General features: G+C 40.5%; 2 protein-coding genes across 4 annotated transcripts in view; one reads left to right on the forward strand and one right to left on the reverse strand.

The window, feature by feature from the left end:
• Positions 1–54: 54 nt before the first annotated feature.
• On the forward strand, positions 55–9,330 carry LOC119876125 (protein SREK1IP1-like). Its single transcript, XM_038532265.1, has 4 exons — positions 55–891; positions 1,082–1,156; positions 6,530–6,617; positions 8,377–9,330. The coding sequence occupies exons 1-4, from the start codon at positions 715–717 to the stop codon at positions 8,568–8,570; spliced, it is 534 nt and encodes a 177-aa protein (XP_038388193.1). The 5' UTR covers positions 55–714; the 3' UTR covers positions 8,571–9,330.
• A 2,433-nt stretch (positions 9,331–11,763) lies between these two features.
• ERAP2 (endoplasmic reticulum aminopeptidase 2) overlaps positions 11,764–13,766 on the reverse strand; it is a 39,663-nt gene continuing 37,660 nt past the window's right edge. For 2 of the 3 annotated variants that reach the window (XM_038532267.1, XM_038532266.1), the window contains one exon: positions 11,764–13,672. In XM_038532267.1, the coding sequence (XP_038388195.1) occupies positions 13,529–13,672 (144 nt within the window). In that variant the 3' untranslated portion in view covers positions 11,764–13,528. The remainder of the gene's footprint in view (positions 13,673–13,766) is intronic. The other variant, XR_005356627.1, reaches the window with a different exon arrangement.

The raw sequence follows: 13,766 nt of genomic DNA on the forward strand, positions 1-13,766 counted from the left end.
GGCGCGCCTCTCCGCGCAGGCGGGCCCCAAAACCCGGAGCTGGATTCGCCGGGCGGTGCGGGCGCCGCAGTGTCTGAGCTGCAGGCCTGCGGAGCTGGGCTTTAAATCAGCGCCCGGGCGCGGGTGGGTGCAGCCGCAGGGGCTCGCGGCCCGGCCGGGCGGAGCAAGCGGGGAGAAGCGCAAACGCCCTAAGTCGCTCCCGCCTCGGCTGCTCGCGCCGCTGCCACCGACCCCGAGCCAGCATTGTCTTCAATGTCAAATCTAGGCGTTAGCCGGCGAACCCTCGGGATGGAACAACCCGGGGCCCCAGGAGCCCCGGCTTCGTAGGGGGCCCGCCTCCTTACCCCCGGGTCCAAGTGGGCGCCGCCGCCCGGCTCGCAGGGGAAGCCGTGCCCCCCCGCCCCCAGCGCAGCCACAGCCGCCTCCCCCTCCCCTCCCGCAGCCCCGGCCCCTGCAGCGACTTGGCTCGGGCGAGCCTCCCTGCGCCTGCCAACTGTCACACTCCTCCTCCGAGGCTGTCAGCACGGGACGCCGGGTGCAAGCAATCCGGCGGCGACTGCAAACAGCTTGGGCTGGGGTGTCGTTTGACCCGTGCAGAATTAGAAATTGGGTCTCAAAAGAAGCGAAATCGGACTGCCATGTTGCACTTTTAAATGTCCACTGTACTAAGCCACCTACTTTTCAGTCCAGCTTTAGGACCTCCGGTGGATACCAATGGCAGGACCAGAAACGCGAAACTCCTGGTCCAGCTCTGGAACCTCACGTCCACGTGCTATAACGACGCCTGGGCCGCAGAGGCCTCCCCGCGGTCCCTGGGAGTCCGCAAGCTCTACCCAGCCCTGGCCACAGTCCTCTTGCACGGTCCTTGCCCAAGGAGGAGTCCTTTGCCTGGTACTTTGCTTGCCGGCATCTTCGCGTCCTTTAGGTCTCGGCTCCAATGTCCCCTCTACAGACAGCCTTTCCTGACCACACAGTGGAAAATAGCCACAGTCTCCTCTCTAAAGACTGGGCCCCGCTTTATAGTCTTCACGGCATTCATCACTCTCTGAACCAATGCTTCTGTTTGTTGTTTCATTATTAGCGATCTGCCTCTCAAGAATGCAAGTTCCATGAAGGCAGGGTCATTGCCTTTTTAAGGGCTGTATCCCAACCCAAGGTAAGTATGTAATAAATCATTTATGAACACGTATGTGAACAGATACAATGGTATGGAGAATTCTAGTTCGTTTGCAGTGTTGAAAAACTCTGCCAGAAACAGTAGTGTGTTTGTGATGATTCCAGATAAGATGTCTGTATCCTATGATACCTCAAAGCTGCTCTCTCCCCACTGTGTTAAATAACCAGAGCCCTTAGGCTCCCCTCCTGGCCCAGGCACTTCAGAACCCCGAACAGGAAGTGAACCCCCAGGTTGGTGCCATGTGTGTTCAGATATCATATAGAACGTGCAGGGATGGATTTTGATAAAAGAACTCCACATCTTCTATTGCTCAGATAAGAGACTCGTCCCTATACTTTAGGTCATGTCATGTTCCTTTGAAGTTATTTTTGCAGCCAAAGCACTTAGGATCAGAGATATTTAAAACTCTACGTGTTAAATCTCCTCACCTCACCTTACCTGTAAGCTAGAGTCTATCATGCTTTTAGGTGTGAAACACGTTATCTTGTGTTTTGTCTTAAATACTTCAGTTTTCCAGACTTGTGGTAACAATGCTTCACCATTGCAGTAGCAAATATAGGTGGGTCATCCTGTCTTTCTGAGATTTCTTTGAGAAAGAGATAAGTAACTTCTTTATCTTCTTTGCTAACCTCTTGCCTCTTGTTCCTCCCATTCGTACATGTGCGCGCACACACACACACACACACACGCACACGAAGGACATTTAAGGACTTGTGATTTTGTAATGGAGGTAAAATGAGTAAGCAACCAAAATGTTTTAGAATCCCACCTACCTTCAAAAGAATAATAATAAATTCTGTTTTGCTTTATTCTGGGATGTCCTTGTGGGTATTTTGGTTTTGTTTGCATGCCATTTTACGTTTGACTTCATGAAGACTCTTTGAGGGAACAGGATTTCATAAATTTGCTACTGATTATGTTTCAGTCTTTAACTTCCTCTTATTCTCCTACACAGAGTTTCATCTTCAGTTTAAGAATATAATACTTTATTTTTTTAAAGATTTTATTTATTTATTCATGAGAGACACAGTAGAGAGAGAGAGAGGGAGAGAGAGAGAGGCAGAGGGAGAAGCAGGCTCCATGCAGGGACCCCGACGTGGGACTTGATCCCAGGTCTCCAGGATCAGGCCTTGGGCTGAAGGCGGCTCTAAACCGCTGAGCCACCTGGGCTGCCCAAGAATATAATACTTTAAAGATTTTATTTATTTATTTGGCAGAGGGAGAGCACAAGCAGGGGGAGTGTCAGGGAGAGGGGAAGGAAGAAGCAGGCTCCCCGCAAAGCAGGGAGCCCTACCCTGGACTCAATTCCAGGATGGGGCATTATGATCCAAGCTGAAGGCAGATGCCCAACCAACTGAGCCACCCAGGTGCCCAGGATATAATACTTTAAATTATTATTAAGTTAATATTCATTATCAGAGGAGGTAGTATGACATTATCTGCTATACCCACCTATTATTTTCAAGATCCTTGCTGTCTACCACTTAACATTAGAAAACCAAAAAATTAGAGGACTAAATATAGTATAAATAACATAACAAAGGAAAAAAATGTAAGATCCCTGAGTAACTAACAGCATTTATTTATAAATAAGCAGCAAATTTGCTAAACAATGAATAAAGAAACTTTTTTTGTTTTTCCCATCAAAATAAAGCACTTGGTCTGCCATGGATCAACTAATCCAAGTCTCATGTTAATGGATAAGTTGAATTCTGGAGAGGTTAGAGGAGTTACTCCCAGTCCGGTGGCACACACAGACTGGAATTCAGGTGGTCTGTGTTCTAAACGAGTGCTCTTGAGTTTGCTATTCCTTCCCTACTCCCACAGGGAATTTAGGGCCAATGACAATAACACATTAAAGGGATATGTAGTAAAGAGAAATATAGCCAACTTCAGGCTACTAGAAGACTGTTCCATTAATTATTTAATTGATATTCCAATTTAGTTTACTGATATTCTATGTGAACTTTAGGTTTAACATTATTAAATATCTTCTCTAATTATTTTGAAATTAAGCTAAACGATATATTAATTCAGTATACACATCGGAAAATGATATTTATTCAGCACTCTTCAATAAATGGAGGGCGCTGCTTGCTTCCAGGACAAAGATGACTACCATGAGATTTATAGCTACTCCAGACTCTACCCAAGGACCAGAGGAGTCAATATCTCATTAAATGTAACCTATTTGCAGCACACATGCTCTGCACCAATTAGTGATGTTTGAAGCTATCACAAATTAATAAATATTTAGAGCACTAAGGAAAGCAATATAATTATCCAACAGAGTTCTTATAGAGCTTAGACATTAGCAAAAAGTTTCAGCTAAGTAAACTGAAAGATTATTAGAAAGGAACAGTTATATACTAGTTTAGATGCTTTGGCCTACAAAAACCAAAATGCTGAATCAAATCAGCATAAACATTAAGGAAAATTATCATCTCACATAAGTGCAGAGATAAGACAGTCTTTAGTCACAGCTCGCAACCTCACCAAGAACCCAGCTTCTCACTCTGTCCGCTCTGTGAGCAGTTCTCCAAAAGACTGAGCGTCCTGTGGACAGGACATGGGCTGCATCAGACAAGAGAGAAGGAACCTTTTCTTTGGTGTCTCTTTCTCAAGAGCAAGGAAACTTTTCTCAAAAACCCCCCAAAAGAATTCTTCCTGGGTTGCCAAAACTGAATTTTATACATTTCTAAACCAATCACTGGAAATAAAAACAGTGTTATTATGGGTGGTTTCTTAAAGCAGAGTTTAGGAGTACTGAGTTTAAGATCACTTCCCTGTTTCACAGGAGGAAGTAAGAGGGACTGGGTAAAATCATTTTTATTATTCAGTAGGGAAAAGTGGGGGTTAAGCAACTGAAATGTCAAGTAGGCCACCTAAATGTCCACTGAAGGTTATAAACACCAAAATATTTTAATAATGTTTTGATAATAATTTCTTTAAACCCTAAGGTACTTGTCAACAGAATAGTAAAGATAGAGCCCAAATTTAATGTAATTTTTCATGGAATTGGTCAATGCCATTAGGCTTCCAAATCAGGAAATGGTATATTATTAAACTTCAAATTCTGATCTGGAAATAACTGCTAAAATGAAAAAAATAAATTAAGCATTTATATTAGGTTGCAAAGGCTCCTGTAAAAAAGTATCACAATTTGGTAGGCTAAACAACAGAAATTTATTCCCTCATGGTTCTGGAGGCTAGAAGCCCAAGATCAAGGAGTCAGCAGGGCCATGTTCTCTCTGAAGGCTCCTGGGAAAGATATGTTCCAGGCTCTATCCTGGCTTCCCTGGCTGATGGCAGTATAACTCCAAGTCTTCAGACGGCATTCTCCTTGTGTACCCTCCTGTGTCCATATTTTCCCTTTTAATAAAGGAACTAGTCATGTTAGATCAGGGTATGATGTCATCATAACAAATTACATCTGCAATGACCTCATTTCCAATAAAGTCCCATCCTGAGGTCGTGAGTGTTATGACTTCAACATGTGAACTTTGGTGGGGGGTTTCACTATTCAACTCATTGTAACAGCTTCTAACAGAAAGAAAGTTGAAGATAAGTATCAAGAAAGATTTGACCTCAAAGGATAGCATCAAGAAGTGAAAAGACAACCCACAGAATGAGACAAAATATCTGCAAGTCATCTACCTCACAAGAGACATATCTAGAATATATAAAGAACTCTTACAACTCAATAATAAAAGACAAATAAATCAATTAAAAAAGAGCAAAAAATCCAAATAGACATTTCTCCAAAGAAGACATACACCTGACTTAATAAACACATGAAAAGATGGTACAGGGACACCTGGGTGGCTCAGCGGTTGAGCATCTGCCTTTGGCTCAGGGCCTGATCCCAGATTTCCGGGATCGAGTCCCGCATTGGACTCCTTGCATGGAGCCTGCTTCTCCTCCCTCTGCCTGTGTCTCTGCCTCTAGTTCTGTGTCTCTCATGAATAAATAAATAAAATCTTAAAAAAAAAATAAAAAGAAAAGATGGTACATATCATTAGCCATAAGGCAAATGCAAATCAAAACTGCAGTGAGAAGCCACTTTGCAGTATGGCTAGGCTCAGGCATAGGATGGCTAGAATCAAAAAGGTAGACATAATGAATGTTGGTGAAGATCTAGACAAATTGGAATGTTCATACACTGCTGGTGGGAATATAAAATGGTACAGTTGTGTTGGAAAATAGTCTGGCAGTTCCCCAAAAAACTATCATAGAATTAACAAATGATCCAGCAATTTCACTCTTAGCTATATAGCCAAAATAATTGAAAATTTATATCTATACAAAAACTTGTGCATGAATGTTCATAGCAGCATTATTCATAATAGCCAAAAAGTGTTCATCAGAGAAGCCAGTTACAGAAAACCATACATTGTATTATTCCATTTATATGGAAAGTTCAGGCTAGGCAAAATGATAGAGAAAGATTAGTGTTTGCCTAAGACTGTAGGGAGGGAGGAAGGGAAGCGACTGCTCATAGTATGGGGGATCCTTGTTTGGGTAAAAATGTTCTAAGATTGACTGTTGATTGGCACACTCTATGAGTATCCTAAAAACCTGTGCCTCTGCGACTGGAGCAAGTTGCTTAATCTCCCTGGGCTTCATTTTCACCTTTGTAAACTGAGGAGACAAGTACTACCACCCTCTTAGGATTATTATAAGAATAAGATAAAATAACACACCGAAGGTGCTTTAAACAGAGACTGGCACGAAATCAGCACTAAGGTTGTATTTGCTATTACCGTTAGATGTGAACTCTGACATTTTAGTACCATGTATATTACATGCAAAAAAAAAAAAAAAGTCTAGATTTGCAAAGTATAATGTGAGAGCAAACAAATTTGTATGATGCTGATTTATTCCAACCCAATAATTTAAAATAATAATGTCCTGAGAAAACGGAGTTCTTGATACTGGTATTTAAGCCCTGCAATCAGTTGGGCCCTACCCAGGCTAGGGAGGCATCAGGGACAGTGGGCCCTGCTTCAGGCTATGAAAACCAATTATGGGCCTTCCTCTATAAAAGTCAAAAGATATACATGTTATTTTTAGAAATTATCTCTAGTTGGAACTTTTGATTGACCTGCTCTTTCTAGGGAGATATTTACACTCCTAAAGATTCTGTTTCAGTTTTCCTTCTCCTTTATTTCTAGCAGCTGTGCTAAACCAGAGCCTAAGATTTCCTTCCCATTAAATGTGTCCTTCGGGTTTTTTGTTTGTTTTTGAGCATGAGAAGGTACTGTAATATTTATGAAGAAAATTATACTTGACTGTGATTCTTGGCTGACTCCGGGATGACTCAGATGCTTTCTTCCTCCCTTTGGCTGATAGCTGCCAGCACAGACTGTCGGTCAGAAACATTGTGGGATACCCACGGTGCCCGGAACACCAAAGAGAACTGAGAAAAACAAAGCGGGAGGTACAGTTTTGCTTTTAAGATGCTTGCAATACGTTGGGCCGGTCCGGACAAGCACCCAGGATACATGCATAATGCACAACACATGACACGGAAGTATACATATGTACTAGCAGGACCAGTCTGGGGCAGAGTTGACAAGTAGAGGTCTCTGAGTTCTGCTAGGTCCCATTTTATATTTTCCTTCCTCAATTCTAGATGCTGCTTCCCACAGTCAACAAATATTTATCAAATGCCATCTGTAAATAACACACTTGAGTAAGTGACAGACACTGCCTTCCAGAGCCTCCCACCAAACCAGTATTTTCTAGAGTGTTGCCCTTGTCCCAGAACCCACCCATTCCCAATCCCCTCTCCCAGCTCCAGGTTTCTCTCTCTCCTTAGGGCTCTTTTCTCAGCTAGCTATAAAGAAATAAGTATTCATCTTTAAAAAAATTAAAAAGTAACACTAAAGCATGACTAATGAGTTACAATTGAATACTTTAACTTATATTAGCCCAAAGGAATGAATCTATAGTGGTGAAATTCTAGAAGAAGAGGCAACTGAATGAGAAGATGTATTTTGAAGAATAGGCTATGAGGTTTCCTTTTTTTAGGTAGCATTTTTTAGATCTAGACTTGCAAGTCCAACACTGCAGGTGTTATTTCTATCTAAGTCCTCAGTGAGATGAAGGAAATAATAAGTATATTCCCCTTGGCCTTAAAATCCAAACAGCTAGGCTGCCCAGAGAAACAGTTATCTAAATTAGGAGAATAAAATGCTTTTTCTTTCTTTTTTTTTTTTTTTAGTGGTTTTATTTTATTTATTCATGGGAGATACAGAGAGAAAGAGAGGCAGAGACACAGGCAGAGGGAGAAGCAGGCTCCATGCAGGGAGCCCGACGTGGGACTCGATCCCTGGTCTCCAGGGTCACTCCCTGGGCTGAAAGCAGCGCTAAACTGCTGAGCCACCTGGGCTGCCCTAAAATGCTTTTTCTACTAGGTAATGGTTTTTCTAGAATACAGAACATTGTTTTTTAAACAGTGCTTTGAAAAAATAATAAAGTAAAATAAAACAAAACAGTGCTTTGATCAGGAGTGTCATAACTGTTGCCTATAGATAAGGCACAAGTTAGAATAAGATTAAACCTTGAAAAGCTATACAGTTTCTCTCATTAACCAACAACGTATTCACCATTGCTTAAGTGACCCTAATGTAGTCCTTGAGTGTGAGTTGAATTAACTTGCCCAGGACACAGGGTCTGACTCCTATGGGCTTTATCTGGTTCACACGAATTGTGCAAGTTGATTCAGATCAGATCTTGTCTTTGATCTTTATTAGCTTGAGTCTCTAGACCTGTTTACCTCTTACCAGCTTAAAAAGCTCTTGTTTATCCTTCTAAAATTCCTACTGCTAGTCTTTGGGCCTACATCTAGAGGCATGAATAGAAAGAAAATAAAAGTAGATACTAATAGCCTTGGGCCGCAAAGACACTCATTTGTCTTTCAGAAAAAGTTCCCCAACTCCCATCCCTGCCTCTTGCCGTATTTGAGTGTTTAGAGTGTAAAACCTAACTTTTTCCCAACTCGAACTCAAAATAATTAGAAATGAGTTAGAATTTCCAAACTCAGTTTACTAGAGAACAGTTTTTAAGGAGGGATATGGTTTTAAAACCAGGAAATAATGTCCTTTGTAGTCATTAAGTCTTTTCATAGACAATTTACTCTGCCTACTTTAAAATGGGGTTTGTAATTATAACAAGTGTTGTTTGGATGACTGCAGAGACCTGTCAGGTGGATTCCTTGCAGAAGCATGAACCTGAAATGACATATAGAAAGAAAGAAAGAAAAAGAAGAAAGAAGAAAGAAAGAAAGAAAGAAAGAAAGAAAGAAAGAAAGAAAGAAAGAAAGAAAGAAAGAAGAAAGAAAGAAAAAGAAAGATGGCATAATTCAACAGAGGTGAGGTATGAACTTTGAAGTGTGGGAAATTGGGGACACCTGGGTGGCTCAGTGGTTTAGCACCTGCCTTCTGCCCAGGGTGTGATCCTGGAGACCCGAGATCGAGTCCCACATCAAGCTCCCGGCATGGAGCCTGCTTCTCCCTCTGCCTATGTCTCTGCCTCTCTCTCTCTGTGTCTCTCATGAATAAATAAATAAAATTTTTAAAAAAGAAGTGTGGGAAATTATATGTGTAAATACCCAACAGTAAGAATTAATTAATCGTGTACTGAGAATAAAAAACTGGCTTCCTGACTTCATCTGGGAACGTAGTAGAAGATGAAAACTTTTGGAGAAAAGAGAAAAAATTAGCAAAAGATCTTGAAGTTAGGATTGCGAAGTAAAGTTTGCAGAGGTGATTGAGACACAGAAATTCTTTTTACTTTGTCAGATCTACATTTCTCATACTTTCTAGCCATTTCTCCCTATGAATATTGGAAATTTTTCTCAATTTAAATCCTGAACAAATGATCTGTGTATACTCCTAACTTCCTGATACAATGTTAGGCATCCATAACTTTATTTATGACAAATCAATACTACACAGTCAATACTGAAAACCAATTTCCATCCTAAGGAGGCTCTTATGTAAAAGTGTTAGGCATTTGCACATTGTTGAAAATAAATTATTGCTTCTTGGAATATGCATAGACTAAATACCCTGACTGACCTTTTTACTGAGAATAATTAAAAACATAAAATTAAAAAAAAATTAAGGGATCCCTGGGTGGCGCAGCGGTTTAGCACCTGCCTTTGGCCCAGGGCACGATCCTGGAGACCCGGGATCGAATCCCACATCGGGCTCCCGGTGCATGGAGCCTGCTTCTCCCTCTGCCTATGTCTCTGCCTCTCTCTCTCTCTCTCTCTCTCTCTCTGTGACTATCATAAATAAATAAAAAAAATTTAAAAAAATTAATCGTTTGAATGTATCAATGACCTGGAAAGCTAGTAAGAAATAGTCCTGGATCAAAAACTAATGGAAGGCAGGAACCCTGAGGGGTAAGCAGAAGGCTGAAGTCAATGTTCACCTGGAGGGCATCTGAAGCTTCACTTTTTCTGCCTTTGAGAGTGGGAAGGACAGATGGGAGAGCCTGAGCTTGCCCAAGTGGGGAAACAGAATAGCAGAGAAAATTCAGGTGTAACCCGTTTACAAAAGACTCATCTGAGACTAAATACAGAAAATTTCAAAGTAATGGGACAGAGAAAAATACATCAAGCAAATGTCAATCAAAAGAAACTAATGGCATAACTATGGATATATCTGGGGGAGCTGTACTTTACCAGGGAAAGTGTTACCAGATATAAAAGATTAACATTTGGTACCAACAAGCGCAGGATACAGGGGTAAAAAGCAAGTGAATTAGGGATGCCCAAGTGGCTCAGTAGGTTAGGCATTTGACTCTTGAGTTCAGTTCCAGTCATGATCTCAGGGTCATGGGATCAAGGCCCCATCGGCCGTCCTGAGTTGGGGGGAATCTGCTTAAGATTCTCTCTCTCTCTTTCTCCCCCTTCCCCTCCCCCTGCTAACTCTTGCACAATATCTCTCCCTCTCTCTCAAATAAATAAATAAATCATTTTTATTTAAGTAAACTAACACCCCCTTACAGGTATAACCAACAGTGAATAACAAAATAGGAACTAGAAAAATAATAAACAATGAAAACTTAAGTTGGAGGTAACCTGGCACTATCTATTAAAATATTAGGTTACATAAAGCATGCATGTGCTTCAACCCAGCTAACCTATGTCTTTCATAATATTTTTTTCACCCTTTCTTCCTTATGATTTAGAGACCTTATCACTTTGATGAATGAGATTAAGACTTCTGGGAGCAGATAATATAACAGATAAATGGTTTAAAGTCTGTAAATGTCAGCGGTTGAGCGTCTGCCCTAAGCTCAGAGCATGATCCCGGAGTTTGGGATCAAGTCCCACATCGGGCTCCCTGTAGGGAGCCTGTTTCTCCCTCTGCCTATGTCTCTGTGTCTTTCTTGAATAAATAAATAAATAAATAAATAAATAAATAAATAAATAAATAACTAAATAAATAAATAATTAAAAAATAAAAAAGTCTGTAAATGTAATGGTTGTAAACCATTACATGCTGAAATGAAAAATTGTGATATATGGTTAAATAGAAGAAAGAAGATCAATAGTGAATATAAGCAAAGTAAATTTGCAGAGTAAAAATGTGGCCATTTTAAACAACCTTGTGTTTGGTAGACATCAGTGTTCAACTGGAAAACTAACCTCCAGGACTATTTGGAGGTTCCCCTTGTAATTAGGCTGGAATAAATCCTTCCTCCACTCACAAAAAAAAAACAAAAAAAAACAAAAAAAAACAAAAAAAAAACAGGAACTTCCCTCAGAAAATCAGGATCTATGATCATTTGATTCTGTGGAACCTCATATAGACCCAATGACATAGCAAGGAATGAAATGCAGAAGTAGGACGACATGACGTAGGATGAGAAATTCCTATCATGGTGGTGAAGTTGGACTGCTGAGAGCTGAAGTCCCCATTGACCCCTACACGAAGCCTAAAAGAGAGCAAGACATTGGTTCTGGGCCCCCTGGTATGGAAGATTTCTCATTCTGGGTGGGCTTTGGAGACCATAAAATCCTCCCAAGACTCTGGGAATTCGGTGAGGGACAGTACTGTGTCTGCTCCCTCCATCATCCATTCACAATCTTCTGTATAACTTTTTCATAGCTTGTTTGCTCATTTGGGGCAAAAGGAAGTAAAACTAACATTAGCCAAATCTGAGTTGGTGCTGGGGGTTTGTCATCTACCAGAAAGGTTTTGAAATACCACACGAAGTAGAATACATTTCTTTTTTTTAAAAAAAAAAAAAAAAACCTCCTTATTTGTTAAAACAATATTGGCACAGTACTTCTCATGTTCATTCACCACAAATAATAATCTGCTACTTCTACTACAACTTCTACTTCTCTACCCGATCCTTAAGGATGCGAAAAGGTACAAATGTATATAAATAAAGAACTAAAAGGAAGAGAATAAAAAACTTGGAAATTTATGGTGGATAACTTACTATACAAAAGAAAGAACTTTACATGTTTATGGAAATAAATATGACAGAACAGATCTACCAAAACTCATACACATTCTTCTGCTTAATTTACACATTATGTTGGTGGAAAAATGACATTCTTTACTTTTTCAGTTTCTTTATTTGAAAGTACATATAATTGCAGAGGGATATATGCGTTACACAGACTGTGGTAGGACCACAACCAAGTCAAATCTAAAGCCAAGGATACATCAAAGATTCCAAGAAATGGTTTGAAAACTTAACAAAATGTCATGCCCATGGTCTATCCAAATTGTACCCTCTCTCTGACTGTGGCACCAAAGAAAGATCTATAAACCTTCAAGATATCACTCCAAAATGGACTAGTCAATACCCTTCCCACCTCACCTCTGCCCCAACATCCCAGCTTCCCTTAATAGCCCAGAAAAGTTAATCATCTGTGTATTGATTCAAATTTTTCTAGAACATGTTTATATCTTCATACTGATTCATACATGGGTACATGAATTTATTAAATTTACAACCTGTATTTGGAGTGGTGGTTTCTTTGTTCATTCCAAATACCTTATTAAAATAATTCAGAGAAGCATCTAGAAATACGTTTCAGAGGTCAAGTTTCCTTTAAAAATATAAAGAAATGCTAAAACTGAATTATAAAGTATGATGATTCATTTAAATATTTACATTAAACCTGAGTTAACTGGAAATATACACAACACCAACTAATTTTGCAATTTTCAAAAGATTAAAAATTTGAGTGTAGGGACGCCTGGGTGGCTCAGTGGCTGAGCGCCTCCCTTCAGCTCAGGACGTGATCCTGGAGTCCCGGGATCCAGTCCCACATTGGGCTCCCTGCATGGAACCTGCTTCTCCCTGTGCCTATGTCTCTGCCTCTCTCTCTCTCAATCTGTTTCTCATAAATAAATAAATAAAATCTTTTTAAAAAGTGACAGTGTATGGTTTAAAGTGGTGAGGTATCATTGTTCTCTCCTGAGCCTCTGTGACTACAGATTTTGCTGCCCGTGGAGATGACCTCAGAAGGCTATACTTGAGGCTCATTAAGAATGTGAGGCTTGGGGCACCTGGGCGGCTCAGTTGATTAGGCACCTGCCTTTGGCTCAAGCCATGATCCCAGGGTCCCCAGAGTGGGGACTGAACCCACCCTGCTCAGTAGGGGTTCTGCTTCTCTTTCTCCCTCTGCCCCTCCTCCCTGCCTGTGTTCTCTCTCAAATAAATAAATAAAATATTAAAAATAAATGTGAGGTTCAAGCCAAGTAGCCCTCCTGATTTTGTTAATAAACTCTGACACCTAGCTTCTAATAATCTGAGATTTGGTGACAAATTCTCTGTTTTCCTGATCCTTATACTTCATAATTTGATTCAGGTTGTCCATGAATGGTAGAAATCAAATGAACTATGCAGGCTGAGATGAAAGAGGAAGAAAAGGAGGAGACGAAAGGATGTAAATGAAAGATTTTTTAAAAAAGAATTGGCTATGTTTCCTTGAAGGTAAAACTGGCTGGGCAAACTCCAGGATACTAAGCAGGTTAGAAAAAGCATCAAAGAAGCAAAAAAAGTAGCATGGTGTAAGGCAATGTAGATAATGTGCCGTGTGGCTAATCTATTACAGCTATGTCTATATATCTATATTCACATTTCAACATATCTCCATTACTCAGGAAGTTTACTTTTAAATAGGCTACTGAAGTGGATTTCCCCGACCTCAACATCATACATCTGTCAGCTAGAGACAGCCGTGAGGGTAGGCAGTTGAGCTGGCTGGTTTCTTGAGGCTGCTTGGTGGCTTAGGCGAAATATCCAGAGCTTTGACTTGAGCTTTGTTGACTTCATGTCCACAACCAAAGTGCTCTTTCTACTGACCACTTAAGAACTAACCAGTAGCCAAGTCTTCAGAGTGGGAAGATTCTTCTCCAGCCACTTAATATTTTTGGATATGGTTTCCAAAATAATTTGAAAAATATCCAGATGTAATCCTTGGGCCTCAAGAGATTCAAAGAAGAGTTTCACCTGAAAAATAAGCAAGAAAAAAATTACTGACATGGTTCATAAAATACTTGCTCTTGCAAAGGGTTTCAGAACAGCTTGCAAATTATACCAACAC

This window comes from Canis lupus, chromosome 3 (assembly GCF_011100685.1).
Source record: "Canis lupus familiaris isolate Mischka breed German Shepherd chromosome 3, alternate assembly UU_Cfam_GSD_1.0, whole genome shotgun sequence".
In the NCBI taxonomy this organism is placed as follows: domain Eukaryota; kingdom Metazoa; phylum Chordata; class Mammalia; order Carnivora; family Canidae; genus Canis; species Canis lupus.